The 23,506-nt window shown below is 40.0% G+C and overlaps 1 protein-coding gene across 2 annotated transcripts in view; it reads right to left on the bottom strand.

Moving 5' to 3' along the window:
- UNC5C (unc-5 netrin receptor C) overlaps positions 1 to 23,506 on the bottom strand; it is a gene marked incomplete at both ends in the record, with an annotated part of 405,524 nt that overhangs the window by 18,659 nt on the left and 363,359 nt on the right. For both annotated transcript variants that reach the window (XM_079712610.1, XM_079712611.1), the window contains 4 exons: positions 4,150 to 4,383; positions 8,515 to 8,683; positions 19,153 to 19,240; positions 22,293 to 22,637. In XM_079712610.1, the coding sequence (XP_079568736.1) occupies positions 4,150 to 4,383; positions 8,515 to 8,683; positions 19,153 to 19,240; positions 22,293 to 22,637 (836 nt within the window). The remainder of the gene's footprint in view (positions 1 to 4,149; positions 4,384 to 8,514; positions 8,684 to 19,152; positions 19,241 to 22,292; positions 22,638 to 23,506) is intronic.

The following is a 23,506-nucleotide window of genomic DNA, read 5'->3' as shown; positions in this document are numbered from 1 at the left end:
AAGCTCAAACAAGGAAGTCGAGCTCCTTTTCATCAGAGCCCAGACTAGGTGAGAAGAGGCTGAAATAAAAGGTTTGAAAGGTAAAGGACAGCAGCTGAGGGAGTGTCCCTTGAGTGGTACCATAGGTGTTAGATCATTGCAACACATGAAGGGGCTGCGGTACCATCAGGGATTTGGGGAGAGTGGGAGAGGCTCGGAAGAAGTGCTGTGTGAAATCTCGTGAGTCAAGGAGAAATACATAAAAGGACTGTGGAGAAGCAGGAGAACCACAGCTTAGGGCAGATGTCTTGAGAGTATATGGACTCAATCAGGAATTTATGATTTTTTTAGAGAAGCTCAACAGGCCGCAAGTAGACATAGAGGGCTTGTTCAGTGGAGGTCATACGTAGCTATGGAAATTAGAAAAGCCTGCAGCAGCTTTAGATGGCAAGAGATTTGTGAGTGGAAGTGAGTTCCCTGTAGATACAGGTAAGAGCAGATGAAGGTCTGTGGACCATGAGACCAGGGACAGTTGATGGAGGTCTTCCTTAAAAAGAAAGAGCATCTTATGTGCACCTTGTGGGAGAGAGATGGAAGGTCAGATGCTTTCACAGGTAGAGACCTTGGCTGGTGGAGATCTTGGTGCAGTTCCTACTGAGGATGCAGTCCATCTACACTAGCGGGTAGATAATGAAGAATGATGTGAAGGTTACTAGAATACATCTGGGCAAAGGAACTGTGAATAAGAGGTGACTTTGAATTTGAGAGGATGAGGGGAATAAAAGGAGGGGCAAGAAAGACCACGAGGCAGGTACTGCTAGGGTGGAGGTTTGTACTAAGGGGACTCTGTGCTGAGGAACTGAAGTGGGTAATGGATCACAGAGTAACAGAATAAAGAAAAACAAACCAAAAGGCCAGCCCAGAAGTAGAGCGATGCCCCAGAAGTGGTCAGGGATGTGAGAAGTATTGGAACTTTTCCTCTTGGCCTTGTGGCTGGTTAGGGGTGTGGTCCTCACTGCAGGGACTGTAAGTGATACATGATAGTTGGGAGATCCAGCTGCAGTTAATGTGAGCAGGTGAAGGAATGGGTGAGAAAATGGTTTGAGGATACAGGAAAGTTTGTCCTAAGTAGGATTAAAGTTCCAAAAAGACCCCTGAAATTGTTTAGTATAATAGATCTTAACCTCGGTTGCACAGCAGAATAACCCAGGCAGTGCTCAAACAAACAAAAAACCAAACCCGATACCTATACCGATCAGATCAGAACCTTTGGGTTGGGACCCTCAAACAAGGCTCTTTTTAAAGCTTCCCAACTGACTCCTATGTGCGCTGGATAGAGAATTATTATTTAGGATTTAGGATGCGCATAAGTGAGGAGTGGGGTGGGCCTGAAGGAGGAGGTATTTGGAGAAGAGACACAAAAGACAGTATTTATGGGTAAATTAGAGGAGCAGGGTGATGGGAGAGAGGCTGGCAGGAACATTAGCAGGCGAGGTGCCAAGAAGGCAGACTTTAGGTATCGAAGGGCCTTTCTGAGTTAATCGGCCCCAAAGTTCCAATTCAAGCGTGGGCATGAGGCAGTTTTGGCTGGACTGAGCTGTCTCTTCGGTATGTTGGTTTACCTATAACTAGGAGTTTGGTATTTCTGCATTATTAAACGATCAGGAGGTACAAGAAAGCCTTATCCATTATTCATGTTTCTTTCAGGCTAAGTGCTGGATCCCCAGATGCTGAGAATTTATATATGTCTATTTGGAAAGCATTGACCATGATCTAAACTGCTCTTGGGTTGTTTTTACTTCTTAAACCTGTTTGTCAGTCTTTCTCATCTCTTTTCACTAACTAACATAATCAAAATTATTTTATGAAATATTACTTTTTTTGCATGGATTGTATGTTGAGAAGAAAGGTCGAGAGCGACTGAGTATAAGAACTATTTGTGTGAATATAAAATGTGTATCAGATATTTCAAATATGATGTAGATCTTCCACAGATGCTTTTTGCAATGATTTTTCTTTGAATTATTAAAAAGATTTGCCTTAATCAGACCCCATGGCTCGCCTACAAATACAGTTTTTCCTAAGAAGGATTTAAGCCTACGATGATTTCTATCCAGACGGTGCCTTAAAAGTATCGCATTTGCAAGGAATACAAAAGAAATAACCTTAAGCTTTACACTAGAGCTGTGTGTTCACATCATTTATTTGACATCAGAAACTCCTACAGGCTCATCCATCAGAAATATACCCAGGGGCCGAATATCATCTCCTCCATGGACACAACCTGCAACACTCAGTTTTCATGACCTAGAACTATTCTCGGGATGGAAACTCCAGAAGGAAATACCCTGAATTTCAGAAAAAAAAAAAATTCTTCTCTTGGCTTCCTAGATGTATCTTTCTCCTACTTCTCCCCTTCCTCCTCTGGGTACTCCTCTTTCTGTAGCTCTCTTGCTGGCTGCCCACCTCCTCCCTTGCAATGGCAGGGCTCCCCTGGTCCCTGTGCTCTAGGGTGTGGCTCTCTGAGCAGCCCACTTTTGGAGCAGAGTCCAGACTGCAGCCAGCTGCCCGGGGAATGAAGCCTGCTTTCTCCACTCAGCAGCTGTGTGGCCTAGAGCAACTTACTTAACCTTTCTGTGCCTTGCACATCTGTAAAATAGGGAGAATGGTGTCCTACAGGTTGTCGTAAAGATTCAATGAGTTAAGAAAAGATACTTAGAATCTTGCCCGGCACAAAAGAAATTCTCGGTGATGTTTATTAGCTTTACTATTATTTTCTCCCTCTACTCTCCCTTGATATTCTCCTCAATCACCACGGAGGACAAATATCAATATTATATAGTTGGTGCCTGAGTCTCTGTCTCAGGAACTGCTCTCTGTTCAAAGAGCCACCCCTATATTTCTAACTGTCCATGGGGCACCTTTGTCCTGATGTCTAATCCATACCTCTAATTCAATATTCCAAAGGCAAAGTCACCATATCCACAGTCCAGAGCTACCTGCCCCTGAGTTTGCTACTGTTACTTAGAGGCAGACTTGATATTCTGCTCCACCCATTCAGGGTTAGTCACCGGGGCCTGCAAGAGTTACTTAATAGGGCCTTTCGTACCTACTCCCTTCCTCTGACTCCTCTGTCTTCACTCCAGCTCTACCATGCTTTTCTTGACTCGAGTCTATCTTTTCACGGACAGCAGACTAGTATTTCTAACGTGTATTTCCAGTCATGTCTATCTTCTAGTTACATCTCTCTAGTGGTTCTCCATTAACTCAAGAAACTGAATCTCCACTCCTCTCTCTGGTTGTCAAGGTCCATCCCAAAAAACCCCCTATCAATCATTCTAGGCTTTCTGGAAATAACATGCCACGTAGAATCTGTATTTACTGTTCCCTTTGCACTTCTTCATGCTGTTCCCTTCACCCAGAAATCCTGTATTTTTTTCCCCATTATTGTTGGTCAAACCCTGCCTTCCTTTAAGGTCAATCTCAAATGTTAGCTCCTTTTCAGATTTTCTCAAAATAATATGATGCCTCCTTCTCCTGAATTCCCACAGAGCTCTGCATTCACCTACGGCATGTATCACACTCTGACTTGCTTCGTAATCCTTTGCATACTTCTTTTATTCCTCTTTCCAGATCATAACTTCTTCAGAGGCACTTACTATCTCCTTTAAAGCTTCAAATGGAAGAAAATGAATGGCAATAATAGCACCAAGAATTAAGCCTATTTATTCTGTAAAGCAGCAGCCTGTTGTCAAATGCTAACCCTCTTCCTCACGGTCCTCATAAAAAGAATGGGAAAGCATATAAGGAAGTTGCACACAAGAGGAACATAGAGTGTGAGCAATTATGCCAGTTCCTTTTATAGGAAGAACACAGCTGAGATAAACAAGGAAGCAGATTACTTACCATCCACAGGTCTCATTGCCAAATTCTTCCACTTCTAAATTTTTCATTAAAAGAAATCAAGGAGGGTAAACAAAAGTAGCCCTTGGGAGGAATCAGCATAATGGAAACAGCTTATTTATCAGCATGGCTTCAAGAAATGTCTAATTGGTTTTTGTAACTGCCATGTTTTGGGGCCAGACGCTTGTGTTCATGCACTTGGGTGCACGTACATAACGCATATCATCTCTAGGTGTGAGGTGGGCGGGTCAGGCTGGAGTCACTTACCTTCAGGGCATCCTGAGTGTCATCCAGACAGTAGACTCGGAGGCTGTACTCCAGAGAGGAGCAGCAGAGTGGCCCGAAGATGGCCAGCTTCAGGCGCTTTGCGGCTGCTTTGGTGATGGACTGCCCAACCAGGGCGTAGGTGCCAAGGCTCTCGGAGAGGAGGTGGCAGGCCTCTGCATCCAGCTGAATGTAGCAGGGGGTGGTGAAGTTTTCCTCTCCGACCACCACCACATCCTGTGGGACGAGAAGGAAGGGGCAGTGACTGAGTCTCCTGGCTGCCATGACGGTGGCCAACAGGGATGCACAGATCAGGACTTCTTCTCCCGAGTTCTGATTATTCCTTTTCCTGCTCTTTTTTTCTTTCTCTGACTTTATTATACTTCTATCAATATTTCCATTCTTAATCATTCTCTTCCTTACTTCCCTTGCCTTTATGCTGATAACATGCTTTATTTAGAAGATCTTCATTTAGTCTTTTTTGATCTTCTAAGAATCTATATGGCTGGAATCTACCTAAAATTCCAAAAGAAATGTATAAGTTATCCTTTTAACTTCAGCATATTTGAATTGATTATCTGATAATATATTCTGATAATTTGCTTTAATCTCTAAATTGCTAATTTCATCCAAAAGTACTATCTTATTTCAATGTTATTTTAGCATAGTATTTTCCCCTGAAAATCTAGGGGTTTGAAAAGAATTTTTAAAAAAGAATTAGGGAAATTAAAGAATTATGCAATACCATTCTACTAAGTTCTTCCAAACTCACCCATCAATTACTTTCCAAAGCAATACACTGCTTTTCCTCATAATCTGGGCTCTTGGACTTTGCTAAAAAGCACAGTATGGCAAACTCTATGCATTTGACACATTATTTTTCTGTTTATTTTTCATGTAAGCCTTTAAGCAGTCTCATGTTTTAGATTGTTAACATTCAGCAAGAAATAAAAATAAGTGAAACTGATGAGTTTTATAAAAATAGTTACTAACTTAACTACGTTTTGATTTAACCAAATGACTCAGGCCACAGAAGAAATCATCTGAAAGACCAAGCACAGAATCCATAAAACAAGGGTCACAATTCCACATGCCTCCCAGGGCAGAAAGGTAGCAGGAATGTGTGAAGCAGGTAGGGCAGAAGATAATAAGGAGTGGTGGAGACTGTGGTGAAGCAGAGTACAAGCCTGTCTAAAGAGCTCAGTCTCCGCTTGGCTTCAGCCATTGCGGCCATGCAGGGATGGGCTCTCAGTACTTTAACTGTAAGCATCTTTGCCGTAGGCATTTTTGCCACATAACTGATTGGCTGTAAAGCAATATTGCTGTAAAAGATGAAACAGCAAAAAATAAAAGAGGGACATTAACAAAAATAATAAAAGATGAAAAATGAATAACAAAAGTAAAAAGACTTTATTATGAACTACAAAATATTTTAAAACATTTGAAATGTGTGTAGATTCATGGCAGTACTGTGCCAACAAATGATTTTATTTTGTGGGTTGTACCTAAGCACTTGTCTTCAAACTCTTTCATTTGTAGTATTATACATATTTTTGCTTGTTGATTCAGCTCATTTGGCATTCCACTTTTCTTTTTTGCTAAAATTTCTTCTTCATTAAGAGAGGTATCAGTTTCCACATACTGGGATGTACATTTATAACTGAGCTTTGTATTATGGTGTGAAAGCCTCTACACTGTTGTTTGTTCTTGGCACATATTGTTACATGTCCCTTGACAGATGTTCCAAAGTTCTATGGGACATGTGGGCTCGACTCTGTGCCTTTTTGGCCGTTGGCCTCTTTCAGATTTATGTAGTATAAAAATGGTAGTACCGTGTCAGTGGAGAGATGAAACCAAGCTGTCAACCAGTTGAAACCAAACTGTCCACCAGTTATTTTATCTTTTACAGCAAAATTGCCTTAAGGCCAGTTATGTGGCAAAAATGCTTGTGGTAAAGATGTCTATGGCGAAGATGCTTACAGTAAAAGTACCAGGCACGGCAGGAATGCAGGACCAGTGAGGACACAGCCTTTAATTTTTCAAGAGAAGCTGTAGGGCTTCCCTGGTGGCGCAGTGGTTGAGAGTCCGCCTGCCGATGCAGGGGACATGGGTTCGTGCCCCGGTCCGGGAGGATCCCACATGCCGTGGAGCGGCTAGGCCCATGAGCCATGGCCGCTGAGCCTGCGCATCCGTAGCCGTTGCTCCGCAATGGGAGAGGCCCACGTACCACAAAAAAAAAAAAAAAAGAGAAGCTGTAAGTTCAGATTATTATGTGAAATCTTCCAACTTTTAACTAATTCAAATTTAAAAGAAAATTTCATTTGGGAGAAATAAAACCCATGTGTGGGCATGACTCAGCCTCTGTATTAGGCTACTTAATCTCTGCAGAGGCAGCAACCATAGCTTCTTTGCTTCATACTGTATCTCAGTGGGCCTGGATCATGATGAACAAATGGTTATTTGTCAAAAACATGAACAAATGTTTCATCATAAATTGAGTCCCTGGGGCTGGACAAAGCTATGAAAGGAGCCACCTCAGGTAGCTGTTTGTTAGTTAGGCCATGCAACATCATCCAAGCTAAAGTAAGGACTGTGTTTTAATAGCATCCATGAAATCATTTCTTCAGCTAAACCTGTACCCAAAGATAAAGCTTAAACTGAACTGGAAAGGAGAAAAAGGAGCTCAGCACCTCCACGTTTATTCCAGCCCCAGAAGGACACCTGGAGAGAGGCTGCTTTCTCCAGCAGGGCAAGGGCAAGGCTCGAGTGTCATTTCCTGATGGCATGTTACAAAAAATCTCCTAGAAGAAATGGTGGAGAATAAAGATGCTCCATGTCCCTGTCACAAATAGAAGAGTGTTTTCATAAGGACTTCCTTCTTCTACTTTTCACATCTTTTTTTTCTTTTCCTCTTATTATTGTTGTTATTGTTGTTATTACTCAAATCCAGAAATAGGGTATTAGAGTAATAGGCAGAGAATTGTGCAAACAATTTAGGATCCCTTGAGATAAAGACTTTGGGATGTTTTTGAGATAAGTCATTTAAACATAAATGGAATTGAAGTTAGATCTGGTAAAGTCCACTCTTAACAAAATGTATAGCCCTAGACTTCAATCCAGGACCTCTGGCAATGAGTGACCCTTCACCTTCATGTGGCCACGAGGAGAGCACATCCATATAGAGAGGATACTCCAGGTAATCCCAGGTATGCCCTGCTATGCTTCTACCTCTACTACTCCTTTTTCCTAAAATATTAGGGGTTTGAGTCTTCATGCATATTTTTTTTTCCTAAAAGAAAAATACTGAGGGACTTCCCTGGTGGCACAGTGGTTAAGAATCCGCCTGCCAATGCGGGGGACATGGGTTCAAGCTCTGGTCCGGGAAGACCCCACATGCCACGGAGCAACTAAGCACATGGGCCACAACTACTGAGCCTGAGCTCTAGAGCCCGCGAGCCACAACTACTGAAGCCCGTGCTCGGCAACAAGAGAAGCCACAGCAATGAGAAGCCTGTGCACCACAACCAAGAGTAGCCCCCACTCTCCGTAACTAGAGAAAGCCCGCATGCAGCGATGAAGACCCAATGCAGCCAAAATAAATAAATAAATAAATAAATTTTAAAAAAGAGAAAAATACTGTAAGTAATCACAAAATATATCTAACATGCATATGGGATAATTCTCTTTATAATGACTACACAAATCATTTTTTTTTAGGTATTAGGTATAAAATCTCCATGGTAAATATAACAAATCCTTTTGCACTTAATTTCAGGTGCTAACTGCAGGGTTCTGATGTAAAGAACAGGATCTGTTTAAGGCACTGTCCTTAAGAAGTTCTGATGGCCGCAGTTACAGAGAGTCAAGTTGCCAAAGACATTCTTCATTGTACTGGAGCTTAGGATACACCCTTCCTGTTTTGCCAGGTTAAGTTCAGACCTATATTCTTGGGACCTGTTAGCAAGTAAGTGCCTAACATTTTCTGACCCAGGTGCAATGTTTCTCTATCTGAAAATTAAAATAATAATAATAAAATATATATATATATAGTTTCCCTTCCCAAGACAGTATGTATATTCAAATAGGTCTTATGTAAGACTCTTAAGTACACTTTCCCTATGAGTTAGCTAATGCTTGACCATCTTTTTCTTTGTGCCTCTCAGTCAGTAGATAAAACACTCAGGAACCAGTGTCTGTCTCTCTCCCGCTCTTCCCTCTTTGTCTTCCTCTCTGTGTTCCTCTCTCTTTCGAGTAGAAGCTAAAATTCCACTCATGTTTTGCTTTAAAAATAAAAGCCTTCCCATAATTGCCCTTGCTTATCTGCATGGGTTGCTCCTGGGTTCTATCTTTATCCCAACAGAAGCTCACCTCCCACTGTCCCTGTGCTGCCTGGTTCTTGAGCTGTATCTTCCAGTCCTCGGTATTGGGATCTGCGCAGTGATGCATAGTGAGGATGACAGGGCGGGTCAGCAGAGCTCCTGGAGGCCCACAGCTCACCACAGGGGTCAAGAGCGTCTGAGAGTCCTCCATGGGTGGCCTAGGAGGAGAGCAGAGATCTGCGTCATGAAAGTTCCATAGTATTTATGTACTACGTACTCACTGAGATTTCAGATCTAAAGTTGCACGAATAGCTTCTTCCTGGAGGTTTTTTTTTTTTCTTTTTTTTCTTTTTTGTCGGGGGCAGGGGGCGGTGGTGGGGTTGAGGCAGAATTAAATGGGAAGACATGCACTTTATACCAAGACTTTGATCTTGCAAGACTTGAGGTCTTTCTAATAATAGTGAATCTGCCTGCTTATCTTTGATCCCTCCCTTCAGACACAGGTCTGCCTTTGCTAATTTCCTCTGAATTCATGTACTGATACTTTCAGGATGGAATGAGAAGGAACAGGGTCCTTATGAACTTACATAAGCATCTGTTCTGATAACACTTGCCAGTTGCTTCAGAGTTTTCCATACTTTCGTGTTTTTAGGACCTAACTTGAAAAACACTTCAAAAACGTCACTTTAGAATAAGGACACCCTAGAGCTAAACTTCTTCCAAATGACTTTCAGGAATAATTCAGGCTAGTATAGCAGATTCATTTTTTTCAAACATGACCAAGAAAGAATGTAGAACTGTATTTCTATAGCAATTTAAAATGATGTTTCTCTATATGTATACTTCATACTCTGAGAATTTGGGTGGAACGAACTTCAAAGATCCAAATTCTTTATTTTTACATGTTTTTTTTAATTGCCTTATTTTTTCCCCCAATAAGATTGTAACCAACAGCCAATGAATAAATTAACCCAAGCTGTCAGTTGATATGTGAGGAAGTAGCCCCAAAGTGTTGAGTGGATTGCCCCAAGTCTCACAACTAACAAGCACTGGTGCTGGGACTAAAACCAATGCCTTTGCAAAAACAATACAACTATGTTGTCAGAATAGTATGAGTTAAGAAATCCTGGACTCACAAAATTTTAGAGGAGGAAAGGCCCTCAGGGCCAACAAGCACAGAGCTTCTCTACAAGATGCTGACATGTGGTTAGTGCTTTAAACTCATCCAAAATTGCAGTCCACTACTACAGAGGGGTCAACTCATCTATTATCAACTCAATACTTAGAATGAATACAATCTGTCTTCCTGACACTTCTCTCCACATATCCTGACCGGCTTTCTCTCCACTTTGGCATGAAAGAGCCTCTCAAGCACTTAAGAGATTATTATGGTATCTCTAAAATGTCATCTTCTTCCAGATGAAAGCTCCTCAATTTTTGCAATTTCAACTAGAAAAGCATGGTTTCTTGATCTCTCCCTATAATTCTATCTTTATTTTCACAGAGATGTCTGTCAGTGTTTCACTGTCTTCCCTAGAGTGAGGCATCTTGAAATGAGTGTAAGACAGTCACCCTTTAGTATCCACATTAGATTGGTTCCAAGGACCCCCCAGCAGACACCAAAATCCCTGGAGGTTCAAGTTCCCTATATAAAAGGGCACAGTATTATATAAAACGGCATACAACCATTATATAAAAATTATATAACCATTATAAAATTTTTATAACCATTTATAACCAAAAAATTATATAACCATTATATAAAATGGAATATAATCTATGCACATCCTCCCACATACTTTAAATCATCTCTAGATTACTTATGATACCTAATACAATGTAAATGCTATGTAAATAGTTGCCAGTGTGCTGCAAATTCAAGTTCTGGTTTTTGGAACTTCCTGGAAAAAACTGTTTTTTCCAAATATTATTGATCCAAGGTTGGTTGAATCTGCAGATATAGAACTCACAGATACAGAAGGCTGACTGTTCTCAGGTATACAGTATAGGGGGACTACTGTTTTCTCTGCTTTGGGATATGTAGTTATACCCATGCCTCACAAAATTGTTGCCTTAGGTTATTCTCAATTATTTAAAAATATTATTTAGCAGAAGTGAGTTAGATGGGAAGATAAGAGATAACATGGTTAAACATGTCCTTTATAAAAGGAGGCAATGAAGCCCCAAGAAGGTTAAGTAATTTGTTAAAGCTAACCACTATGTATTCCTAACATGAAAGGCTCTTAGTCTCTCTTTATAGGTCTGTGGTTGCAATGATGGCTTTTGAACCTATATAGAGAAATTTATATTTAGCCATCTAATTTCACTTTAATTGTTTTAGGAAATTTTTCAGGTCACCTATTGCTTAATGCTATGTCTTTCCTCCACATATTGGCTACCTCTTCTAGTCTTTTATCTTCCATAAATTTGATATGTCTGCCATTTATGTTCTCATTCCAATCACTGATAACACTGTAATACAAGAACAGGGCAGAGACAGAGACCTTTTCAAGGACACTACTTGAAACCTCTCTCTAGTCTGACATCAATACTTTGAGTTTAGTTCAGTCAAACATAAACCCATTAAAATGTACACTGTCCAGTGCATATCTTTCCATTTCATTCACATGGATATTGCAAAGGTCATATCAAATTCCTTTACAATCGCCACAGTCACTTGAAATAGATTTTCCTCTAGTCTTTATCTATGGTTAATATATAAATACTACATAATCTAGAAGTTAGCTTCTATCTATGGCTTACCCTCACTTAACACTCAATGAATGATAGAAGCTGTTATTATTTTTTTAATATTGTTGGAAAACTGTTCTCCACGGATCTCTCATGTTTCTGCATGGTCCCGACTGTCTTTTCAAGACAACTGTATAGCAATCTCCTTGGAAGATAAAAATAGTACTTACCTCTGGAGCAAATGGCAGACATGTCTACTTCCCATTATAAAACCCTCAGGTTCCCTAAACTCAATGGTATATTCCTGGAATGGAACCACTGAGTGTGTAGATGTCCTCTGTCTTTACATCACCCTTTCAGAACTTGGGAAACTGGCACAAAAATGGAAATACTTTGGATAGTGCTATTGCTGTGAGCAATCAAGTATCCTTTGTCTCTGACTCAGGAGTCTTGTGTCATTTATCAGCATCTATAAAACTGTGGCAGCCAACTTGGTAGGTCACAAGTAAGGTCAAATCTTAGAAATTCCTAAGTTCTTGGTGATTATTATCATCAGTTCTAAGAACTCAGTTAAAATTTGGCATATTTTCCCCTTAGTAAAACTTGGCTGTCAGTGCTTCTTCTTTTATTCTAAAATTTCACTAGAATCTCCCAACCTGTGACTTCCTTTTCCTCCTATCTAGAAAAAAAATTTTTTTTAATTATCTCTTTTTAGTCTTTTAATATCATCTCCACTCTCACTGAAGAATAACATAGTTTTATGAAACCTAAAGTTATCAAAGTACTTGGAAGTGTACTTATATGTGGAACTATAAGGTGAGTGGCAGCTTGAGAACCCGTCACTGTCCCCTTTTGGTTTTCATGTTCCCTTAACGCAATTTGTCCTACTTGGTTCCAGTCTGAAATTCATTCTCTTAGAATCTGAGTGACGTCTTGCTTTCACTGTGCCATAGTTGATAGTACACTATCTGCCTTCAACAGTAACTGTACTTTTGTTTAATTCTACTTTTCCTACTGGGGCAAAAAAAGCAATGGCTGCATTTTCCTGAGCGCTACCCTTACCTTTTAGTTACAAGTGTACCTTGAGAGCAAGCATTAAACTTTTAAAGAAAGAGACTAAAGTGGAATACATTTCAAGTGGCCCTTGCAATAGAGTTGGGGATTGGAAACATCTGTCTCTCAGTCTGCTGTGAGCAGCCGGTGCTTGAGGCCAGAGGAGGAGGGATTCTTCTCATCACTGAGTTGGAACAGAAGGGAGAAGACTCCCTGCTGTGCTGGGGTGCTGTCAGACCTGCGCTCCCCTGGCATGCAATATTGATGGGCACCATTCTTGGAGGAGGGTTAGCAAGGGGCAGTAGGTGTCAAAAGAATTTATTAACCCAGTGAGGTGCAAGAATGTAATGAATAGGGAATTGGTGATGTGGAATTCATAACAGGGAATGGAAAACAAAGAAGTAATCATGGTAAGAATCTTTTTGGGTTTTCAAGATGAAAGAAGTAGCACTGAAATTGGAAACATTTCCAAGCATATATGGAAGGAGCCACCTAGGGAAGGTTAAGATTTAACTATGTGAAATCAAAAATCCACATTTCCTTTATTTACATAAAGGGAGGATATTAAAATACATAAAACAAAAATAGTATAAAATAAATATAAAAAATCTGTTTTATGTTTTTGCAGAGAAGGGCTTTACTTCATTATGTCTCACATGTTTTCTAAGATATTTAAGCAAGCATTCTGTAAATATTAATTGCAGATGATATGGAAATAAACTCAAAGCAAAAATTAGCTGCAGGAACAGCAATTAAGTAGAAATCCAGTAATGAACAATGATTAGTTTTAAAGGCTTTTCAAAGTCCAACAAGAATAATATCATGGTAAATGTAGGATGGGTTCTGAGGACTCTAGGACAAAGCCCTCGGAGGGGAGTTTTAGTTTCCTGTCAGATTTTCTTATCCTTTGCTTGCTGTCATCAGCGAGGACAACTCCTCCTACACATAAGTGCACAATTCACAAAACTTTCATAAGAGCTATTGCATTTGCTGCCCAAGGCACACCTGTTAAGGTAGTCAAGATAAGTATTTATATTACGGTTTTTTTTCCCAAAAGAGGAAACTGAAAGCTAGAGAAATTAACACACTTGCCCAAAGCCACAAAGCCAGTCATAGGCAAAGCTAGGATCCAAAAACAAGTCATTTGGTTTCTTTCACACAGTGGTATATTCTGGGTTGCTTATCTAGACTTATGGCCTTGAGAAATTTCTGTGATCTGTTTGCTAGAGCAAGCTCAAAACTGCTTCCTGAAAAGAATCTTTCTCCATCTACCTCTGTGTAGAGATGAGATGATGCCTTCTATTAACACACATGTCTTTTGTCAGGTCCCTCAGGATGACAATCCCACCCTAGGCTCAGCTGCCTTTTAAAGCACACAGTTTCATGTATAACCGGCAACTTGAAATACTTGCACTCTAGGTATCTGACAAGGAATATCTAACTCACTTGCTATCAAAAGATCAATTGAGCAAAAGAAAATATTTATGGAAGCCACTCTGAAGGGCATGCCCCCATTTCCCCAGACAGACCAAAATGTGTCCCTGGATTAAGCTTGAACAGCTTAAATATTGTGCCCTGGACTGAACTGCTGAATCCTTGTGGAATTATTTTACTGAATTTATCCCTGGGCTTTATATTATCTACTCACACTGAGGGATACTAACAGAAGTAGCCCTATGAAGCTCACTGCTATTTTGATCTTTTAAATGTTGTTCACTGTATTAAAAAAAAATTTTTTTTTTCTTTATGAGGAACCGAAGGAGAAATAATTGAGCTTCCTCCAGGCATATTTTTTCCCTTTTGGACACATGGATCTTAAAACCTACCATGTTTCCCTATTGAAAGCTTTGAAATAGTAAATTCATGACCTATTAATAAGAAATATGCTGGGAATTCCACCAAATATTTTATATTCTAACTGCTCACCTGAATTTATCTTATCTTTCTAATCTTATTTTTTCTATTTTCTCATTTTTTAATCCACTTATTTAAAAACAATTTTCCTCCCATTGAAAAGAATCACCTTGAATCATTTCTTTAGAAGTAGGACTTCAATAAATAAACACTGTGGAGAACAGTGAGAGAATAAGATTTAAATATACCTGGATTCCACACCCTTCCGCCCTCTACCTTCAGTCTTTTTATAGCTGTTACTTCAAACAAGAAATTCAGGACTCTACCTAAAAGGATAATATCACTGAGTTTCACTGAGAAATAATAATGTCACCTACTATTATACAAAGTTCCAAACAACACATTAAAATAAATGAAAAGTTTCTGCTATATGATTACATACAAAAGACATTTTGGCCCACTATCCTAACATTTTACTTTATTATTTATATTCAGTAAATATGATGATAGTCTTCATTGCCTCACCACTAACTAACACCTTAAACGCTTCCTACTGGGATTTCATCCTTAAAAAAAAAAATCCTAAAGGCAACCAATGTCCTAAAGTTGACGAATCCAATAATTTTTAAATTATCATTCTCCTTCTTTACAGTTTAGTTTTAGGAATACCTCTGTCAATTACTCCTCCATCTTGAAAGTCTTTTTACCTTTGATTTTTTCCTATTATGATGACAATCATTCAGTCTTTCATTCAAAAATATTCATTGAGAAGCAACTATGTATTAATAAGCACCTCGCGAGATGCCAACTCTATTTATCTGCCTTATCCTTTCATGTTCTATTTAGTTTTGCCCATCGTACCCAAAGCTTAAATAAGAATATTTCCCAAAGGTGTTTCCCCAGTCCTCTTCTTTCTGCCTCTGAACTTTTCCCCTGGAAGATCCACTCACTGGTGACTTCCCATCTGCATCTCCAGCAAGAATCCTACGTCCCCTTTCGCGCACACTGTGCACAGCTAAATCAGAATTTGTCCTTACTCTCCTTGAACCAGTTACTGCTTCTGACCCCTTCGTATTGCTCTCACAATTTTCTCAGTGCCCAGGGCTTGATTCCTAAATACATTCTTTGTGTTTTGCCACACTTCTAATCAGTTGTGAAACACTTTTTCTTCTGAAACATATTTTTCTTTCCATTCTCCAGACTCAGGCCTGGCTCCTTCCCTCTACCCCTCACACCTTGATTATTGCCATGGGCCAACCAGGGGCCCCAGCCTTTGGGGGGGTGTCTTTCTGTTTCCTCTACCAATTCATCCTGCACACCATCACCACATCAATCTTTTAAAAGCACTGTTATTCCTGCAGCACTTGACTGCTCAAAGACCTTGCATGGTTCCCCACAGTTTATATTTGGAATGTCTAAATTGATTTTTTGGCCTTTTGAGAAAACTGCTAGGCAAGTACAGAATACAGAGAAAGAAAAAATTAACGTTCATAACTTCAATTCATTTTTCAATAAGAAATGATGAAAGGCCAAATTTCAGTCTGAGTCAGATTCATTTTTTTAAACTGCTGCTGGAAACAAGGCAAAAAGGTCCATGTTAGTGCTGTTAATTGTGGGAACTTTATCCATGGGGGGGGGCGGTCGGGGGGAGACTTTGCAGCCCTTCCAGGGATGTGTAAAGCAGAAGAAGTAGAAATTACGAGCGCAGCCTCACAGCTCAGATCCCTTTTGGTCAGAGACAGCCTGTCCCGTTTCTGCAGCTCATTCAGGCTGCTCATCTGCCATCCCGTGCTTTCTCTTAGAGCATATTCCCTAATGATAAGGCCCCCTCTTGTCACATTCACTTGCCACATGCAATTAAGTTCACACCTCCCTTTAGACAGTTCACAACACCAGATGACTAGCTGGATACCATCCAGCTGGAAAAACACCCAGTTTTGGATGCAATAAAGGCAATCAGAGAGAGGGAAAATGGAGGAAAACAATAAGAATTTTCCTATAAATGCCTTGAAGTAACATATCTCCTGTTGTCCTCACAGTGTCTTCTCTGAAAGAAGTTCTAAGATCAGGTGAGGCTAGAAAGGGTCTTTGGTGAGCAATGAAAAGAAACTGTGTCCCACAATGCACTGTAATAAGAAGGCAGAGGCTCTGTTTGTGTACTGGGTGCTATGGAGGAGGGATGGCATGTCAGCAGAAGAGCTTTTCGAGGAGATAACCTGGGTGTGAATTCTGCCTTCCCTCAGTTGCTAACTGTGAAACCTTGGCTATGTGACAATTTCCCTGAGCCCTAGTCTTTTCATCTTTAAAGGTGGAGCTCATCATAACTTGCAGAGTTGTAGTGAGGAATAAATGAAATTAAAGTTTATTGTTTTGTTGACTTCCTAGACTTAAGAAAATGTTAACGCAGTTAAAAGTACATTGTGTGTGTAGATGTACATTGTAAATAGCACCAAAAAATTGAGGCAAAGCATATTCTTCCTGTATTCGAAAACTATCATCAGACTATCCAAAGAATTCACTCATGTCATTGACAAACAAGTGAAGTTCCAAGGTATATCTTTTTTGTTTCACTTTGGTCTTAAATGTAAAAGAAAATAACAATGAACATGCAGGTCAGAACTGCCTTTGTTCATCAATAACATAAGAAATTCTTTGCTAAATCAGATAGTAATAAAGCATTTATTCATAGCCTGATTTTGTCAAATTGTGGCTGAATTATACCCATAAAAGAGTTTGGCAAAACTCAGTGAAAGCCTTCTGGGAGAATCAATTGACTATACGAAATTTATAATAAAAAAGTATTGTATATTTTATCATCATTTGTCAAAAAAAAAGTATGCTGACTATATGGTAGCTATGTTTTGTATTATTACTATACCCTAAGACAACATTCTTGTCATTGTGTTTTTATAAGAAAAACGTATCTAGTTCACAACAGAAAATTAGTGGAGAGGACTTTCTGATTTATTTGAGACAATTGTCTTTTGTTTGTTCCTTGTTTCATGGTCTTCTGTGCGTATTTTCTTTTTTTTTTTTTTTTTGCTGTACGCGGGCCTCTCGCTGTTGTGGCCTCTCCCGTTGCGGAGCACAGGCTCCGGACGCGCAGGCTCAGCGGCCATGGCTCATGGGCCCAGCCGCTCCGCGGCATGTGGGATCTTCCCGGATCGGGGCACGAACCCGTGTCTCCTGCATCGGCAGGCGGACTCTCAACCACTGCGCCACCAGGGAAGCCCTGTGCGTATTTTCTTTTGAGATCTTGAGGTTCCTCTAGCTTCATTTTTATAAACAGAACTTCTTTGATGCATACCAAATTTAATAGAGTAATTCTCTCTGCACCTAACTTCAGGTGGTAGGCATAGCAAGAGTGATTTATAGTTTCCTTTTCTTTAAAGTCAAAGGCAGAGGAAACTAAAAGCAGAAGTGTCTGGCTTTATCAATTTCCTGTTTTCTCCCTCCTTCATCCAAAGTGTAAAATTATCCTGGTCAGGGTGCTGACTAAATTGTGGGAAGAAAAATCATATGAGGCACCTGAGTGCCCATGTCTTTCAGTTTCAGCATGCCCTGCAGCAGCCCCTTAAGGCTTGATCTTCAGCTAAAGATAATGGTGATCAGATGAAAAATAAGAGACCATGAACACCTCACTACGTCTCAGCATAAAGCACAAGCCAATACTCATTTCCGCTTAAACAAAATGTCCATGTTGGCAAAAGGCCTTGAGGGATGGATGTACTTAGTTTAGTGCTAACCTTGACTCTGGACAAAAGAAAGAAGTAAACAAAAATATAAAGGGATCTTGGAGTCTGCTAATCTTCATTTCTCCTGCTGCAAAAGAAGGGCACTCTGAGGGCCTGTGAATGTTACTTTGCATTGAGAATGGAAAAATGAATATTTGATGTGAGCAAATATAAGCCTTTTTGTGATTTTCTGTTGCTCAAATTTAAGGCCCATGAATAATGCTCAAGGAATTTTTATTATTTTCTCAGACAGGCTAGCGTTTGTGTAGGTGAAAGTACACCACCTGAAGAAAACAATGTTCTGGCTCCTACAGATTATAAATACCAGCATCTCCACCTGAGAGCACAATGGAAGAGCTTTTCAGCTACTGAAGAACAAGACTAAAAAGAGATGTTTTTCTGAGGATGACAGAGGGGAAGAGAAAAGGTATAATGCCTTACAATGATAACTTAGCTCTACATTTGTCACTCATGCTTTGCATTCAGAGCTCAGGGCAGAGGAACCAATGCCTTTCCCCTTAGGAAAAGTAATGATAATTACATGTAAGGATCTTCATGTCAACATCATCTCTTATTTTAAGATCTCAGGGCACTTTAGAAGCATTCATCAGTCAGGCCTATAAAGCACTATTTAACACACACACTTTATGTGAGAACTAATCAAGAAAGACCAGAAACAATTTGTTAGAAGCCAAACTGAAAATTGAATGTAGGACTCTGAAACTCCTCTTGTTATTTTTACTTAAAGTAACTTCATCTTTACGATTATGACACATTCAAAATAGCCCTTAGATTCAATCTAGTTTTAAACAACCCTAGATCCATTTAGAAATATAGATTTTATACGTGCTAAACATCAGAAGGAGGTCGATAACACTTCAAAGCTAGAAGACAGTCCCAAAAAGAAGAATCTGCAGGTGAGAATAAAGTGCTAGGCTGAGGTGGGGATGGCAAATCAGGGATTAAGGGGTTGTCTAATTCTCTGTGGCCTTTAACCCTATAATGGCAACAGGATGGATTCCTGAACCAGGCCACGTGAAGCTGATGTCTCTTTGCATCTCTTGCACAATCTATGGATCACATTTCTGGCCATTTTTTTTCAGTTAATATGGCCACATTTCCACTTGGGAAAAGATCTCTGGCCTTCTGCCCATATTTAAGATCTACAAAAGTGTCTGGAGCTTCAAAGATAAAGAGAAGTAAAAACTGACCTTTCACAGGGTCTCGGTGAAAAAGGACATGCCAGAAGCAGGGCAATAAAGACAAAAATATGTTGGGTTTATTCTTTCTAATGTACAATTCTCCTCCAAGTCAGACATTGGTAAAGTCAAGTGCACCAGAAAAAGGATATTTACCTCGTATTTTCCTTCCTGTGTACAGTCACATACATTTCGTAGACTCTCCCTTGGGGAATGGCCCCAGCGGGAATCAGCAAGCTTACTCCTGAAGAGCAAAAGAGAAAAGCAGTCACATAAGACCTATGAATCCAAAGGGAACTTCACAGAATGCCTTTGAAGCAAGTGAAAAGGAATGAGGAGATTCTGCAGCCACATAGCCATAATCCTGCTGCTTTTTCTCTAAAGACATGTAAATATTCGTACCTGCCCTGCTTTCCTTCCTTATTGGCCTTATTTGTTACCACAGCCCCCTCTGAACTGTTATGGAATTACTTAAAGGAATGATGTAATTTTTAAACTCCTGTTTTATTTAAGGAATAGACAGATGGTTTCACTGTTGTTTTCCTTGTAAAAGGAGGGGAAAACCAACTGCTCTTAAAATCTCAAACAGCTGTAATGATGTAGCCTTTCTAATTAAAAAAGAAAATCCCCACAAGATTCAAAGTCAGGGAAATGCTAACCTCAACAGTATCAAAAAATGTTTATTTCTGAAGTATCTAGTTAGCATCCATGTTTTCCTGCAACAGAATAATAATTGGTGAAGAACTGCTTTCATCATACATAACTCTAGAGAGTGAACACAACTGCTAGTTTTAGTCACAGCAGGTCGAGCAAGTTTTTACTTAGTTGCTAATTGGTGCATTTTGTAGGACTATTGGATTGAGCTCTAAGTTAACTGTGCTGATAGCAGTGGTTTGCAACTTGGGCTTGCAGCAAAATCACCTGCGGGTTTTGCTAAAGCACAGATTACTGGATCCTACGCCCAGAGTTTCTATTCAGAAGGTCTGGGGAAACTGTAGTTCTAACAAATCACCAGGTGATGGCAATGATGGTGGTCGGTAGACCACACTGTAGGAACCATGGGCTTGCACCGCGGCGGTGTCATCAGAGAGTAATTCACGGTGGGCAGCAACTTGAAGATACTTAGCTCCATGATTTTATTCTAATAAATGCAGTTAATTTCAACTCAATAAAACTTTACAGACATGACTGTGAGGACAGTATTTTGCATGCTGTGAATGCCAAGAAGTAAAAGACAGCATTCTTGTCTTTGAGTAGCTTATTTAATTAGCAAGGCAATGGAATACGCCATATGAGCACAAGACAACAAGGAACCTGCCCAACCACGTTGCAAAGTCTCAAGAGTAAAGGACAGAGAGTTAAAGAGGTATAATTATTCAAAGCCTTTGTATATCTGGTGGAAAGTGTTGAGGCATGGCCTTCTTGAGAAGGAAAGTGACATGAGCCTTGTGGTGCTGTGGGAAGTGGAATGTCACACTCGTGTCAGGATGGTTTGGTGAGGCACAGAGTGGAAGCAGGGAGACCACACATGAGGCACCCAAGCCTCAGTATTTTTATTTTTTCCAATGGGAACAATGAAATGTACCTTTATGTTTGTTACAGGGATGAAACAGACTATGGATGTAAAGTAACAAGAATAAGGCCTGACACATATTAGGTAACTACTGTTACTGTATTAAATAAAATAGTGCATGCAGATCACCGATGCCCAGAACATATTTAAAACATGCTAGCTCCCTCCTTTCCACTTAAGAACCTTTATAATAATTCATATGTGCAAAAGTGACAGATGTAGAAATGCAAAGGAGAGGTAGAATCCAGTGGATATCATGAAAAAATAAAACTGTCTTGGGAATAATATAATGTTTAAACAATGAAAGAACAATAGAGTATATTTTGATCTATTCATTTGGTAGCCTATTAAAAATATATTTAAAATCATGATTTTAAAAGGCATGCAATAGCATGAGAATGAGAAAATTTTGAATAAAAGCACTTTATGTAATGTGTGATCTCAGCTATGTAAAATATATTTTAAAAAAGGAAAAATGGGGGCTTCCCTAGTGGTGCAGTGGTTGAGAGTCCGCCTGCCGATGCAGGGGACACAGGTTCGTGCCCCAGTCCAGGAGGATCCCACATGCCGCGGAGCAGCTGGGCCCGTGAGCCATGGCTGCTGAGCCTGCGCATCTGGAGCCTGTGCTCCACAACAGGAGAGGCCACAGCAGTGAGGGGCCCGCATACCGCAAAAAAAAAAAAAGGAAAAATGATATTCCATTAAATATTTCAATTTATTAAAATATACTTTTAAAGATATGGGGTGAAAAATTGCCAAGGTGCTGAAGTGGGGGATTGAATGAGAGGAAGAGTCAAAGACAAGTTCATATTCAGATGTGAAGACCAACTGGTTCTGTATATTACTTGGCTCTATGGCTGTTTACAAATTATATTCTCTTCTTATGCTACATATAAACCTTAGTTCAAATTGTTTCTTTTTACTGTGTTCACAAAATAATCTGTCTGATCCAAAAGAGCTACTGTACATTTACAAAGGAATCCATTAAACCCTCTCATAACTGATAGTTCCCAGCCCATTGCTACTACTGATTAATGAATACCAAACTTTAATCAAACATTATGAGTCACTAACTTCAGTTCACTATTTAAGAGCATTATGGGGCTTATGCTCTAGAAGCAGATAACTAAACAAACTGAAAGCTGAATAATACTACAAAAAGACAGGTGATGAAGCTGTGATTCTCGGTAGATATATCAGAGGTTGGAGTGAGTACCTTATAAATACTTTGAGCCTGAAGACTGTGTAATAAAGAGTTAAGTTAACAAATGAAGATCTGATGTCTATTATCATGTCCTCTGATCATCTAAAAATTCGTATTCTGAAGTACTGCTTCCTGTAGGAAATTGGAACTGAATCAACTGATATGTTTTCTAATTAATTTGTCCCTTTAAAGTGTGATGACAACAGTGAGGGCTTCTGGCTTAATGTTGCCTTCTGAAGCGCTATTAAAAAGAAGGTCAATGACAGTTCTAAATTATGCCTCAGCAGAAAGCTGTGAGTGTAATATTTCTAGAGGAAGTGTTTTCAGAGTTGGATGGAGAAAGATAAACGGTTTTGCTGATTTTGACTGAGGTAATGTTTGGTTTACACTGAAAGTAGATTTGTGTTAGACAGGATACATTTAACTTTTCAGGCCTCATGAAAACGAGTAATAAAGATTTTGGCACAAGAATAAGTTTTCAAGCTCTGTCTCTGCAATGTAAAGACCTTTAAGAAGTACCTGAATTGGGAATGATAAGGTGACCGCCGAGGGAGTTGAAGGTGCCAAAAGCAGTGCAGGATGGGTCCGTCTGCCTTGCTAGACTCTGATTCTTCAGGTTGAGGGCCTCATTCTCCAACAAGGATTGGGTCATCTGAGGGGACAGCTTTGATGCAAACTCAGAGAGGTCATCTTGGGGTGTGACAGCACCTGAGGTATTGTACACTTTGATTTTCAGGTTAGGCAGTGGATCCAGAATTGGAGAGTTGGTCATTGGGATTTTGTCCGAAACATCATGCAAGGCATAAACGGGTCCTCTGTACATGGCTGCAGCTGACGTGAGGTCTGGGGGTACTGCCAGGAGATCTGAGTCAGAAGGAGAAGGAACGTCCATTTGCATTCTTCATTCAGGCAACCTACACTAGCCAGACGACCCCGACACTTTCTGAGCCAACAGCAAAGCAAGTCAACAAATATTAGCACTGGATAGACTCTAAAATTCTGCTGAGAACAGGGCAATTAGATAACTAGGATCTGTTTTATTATTGGCTACAAATAAACAGACAAGTTCATTCTGTATTTCACCTTGAAGTCTCCTTATTGTGTCTATGGTACTTAGTTATTTCAACAAATTGGATTTGTGATCCTCACTAGCTGACTAGGTAATAGTTTCTCTTGTCTATCCTGGATTTGGGTTCATCTGTAGACCACTGTATTCATAGCAATACAAGATGTCTTGTCAAAAGGAAAAAAAAGGAAACTCAAGAAATCAATCAACCAATCTGTGTACTCTTCAAATAAAAGTTAAAAAGTATGACAGAGAGGGCTTCCCTGGTGGCGCAGTGGTTAAGAATCTGCCTGCAAATGCAGGGGACGCAGGTTCAAGCCCTGGGCCGGGAAGATTCCACATGCCGCAAAGCAACTAAGCCCGTGCACCACAACTACTGAGCCTGCGCTTTAGAGCCCATGAGCCACAACTACTGAAGCCTGCACGCCTAGAGTCAATGCTCCGCAACAAGAGAAGCCACTGTAACGAGAAGCCCGTGCACCGCAAGGAAGAGTAGCCCCCACTCGTCGCAACTAGAGGAAGCCTGCGTGCAGCAACGAAGACCCAATGTGGCCAAAAATAAAATAAAAAAATATATTAAAAAAAAAAAGTATGATAGAGCAACCTGTTAGAGAAGGGAAAAAAAAAGATCTGTGCACCTTGTCAACTCTAATTTGTTATAATCAAC

Source organism: Hyperoodon ampullatus, assembly GCF_949752795.1.
Source record: "Hyperoodon ampullatus genome assembly, chromosome: 1".
Taxonomy (NCBI): domain Eukaryota; kingdom Metazoa; phylum Chordata; class Mammalia; order Artiodactyla; family Ziphiidae; genus Hyperoodon; species Hyperoodon ampullatus.
Note: the sequence above shows the minus strand (reverse complement) of the source record. Positions and strands in the feature narration are given on the sequence as shown.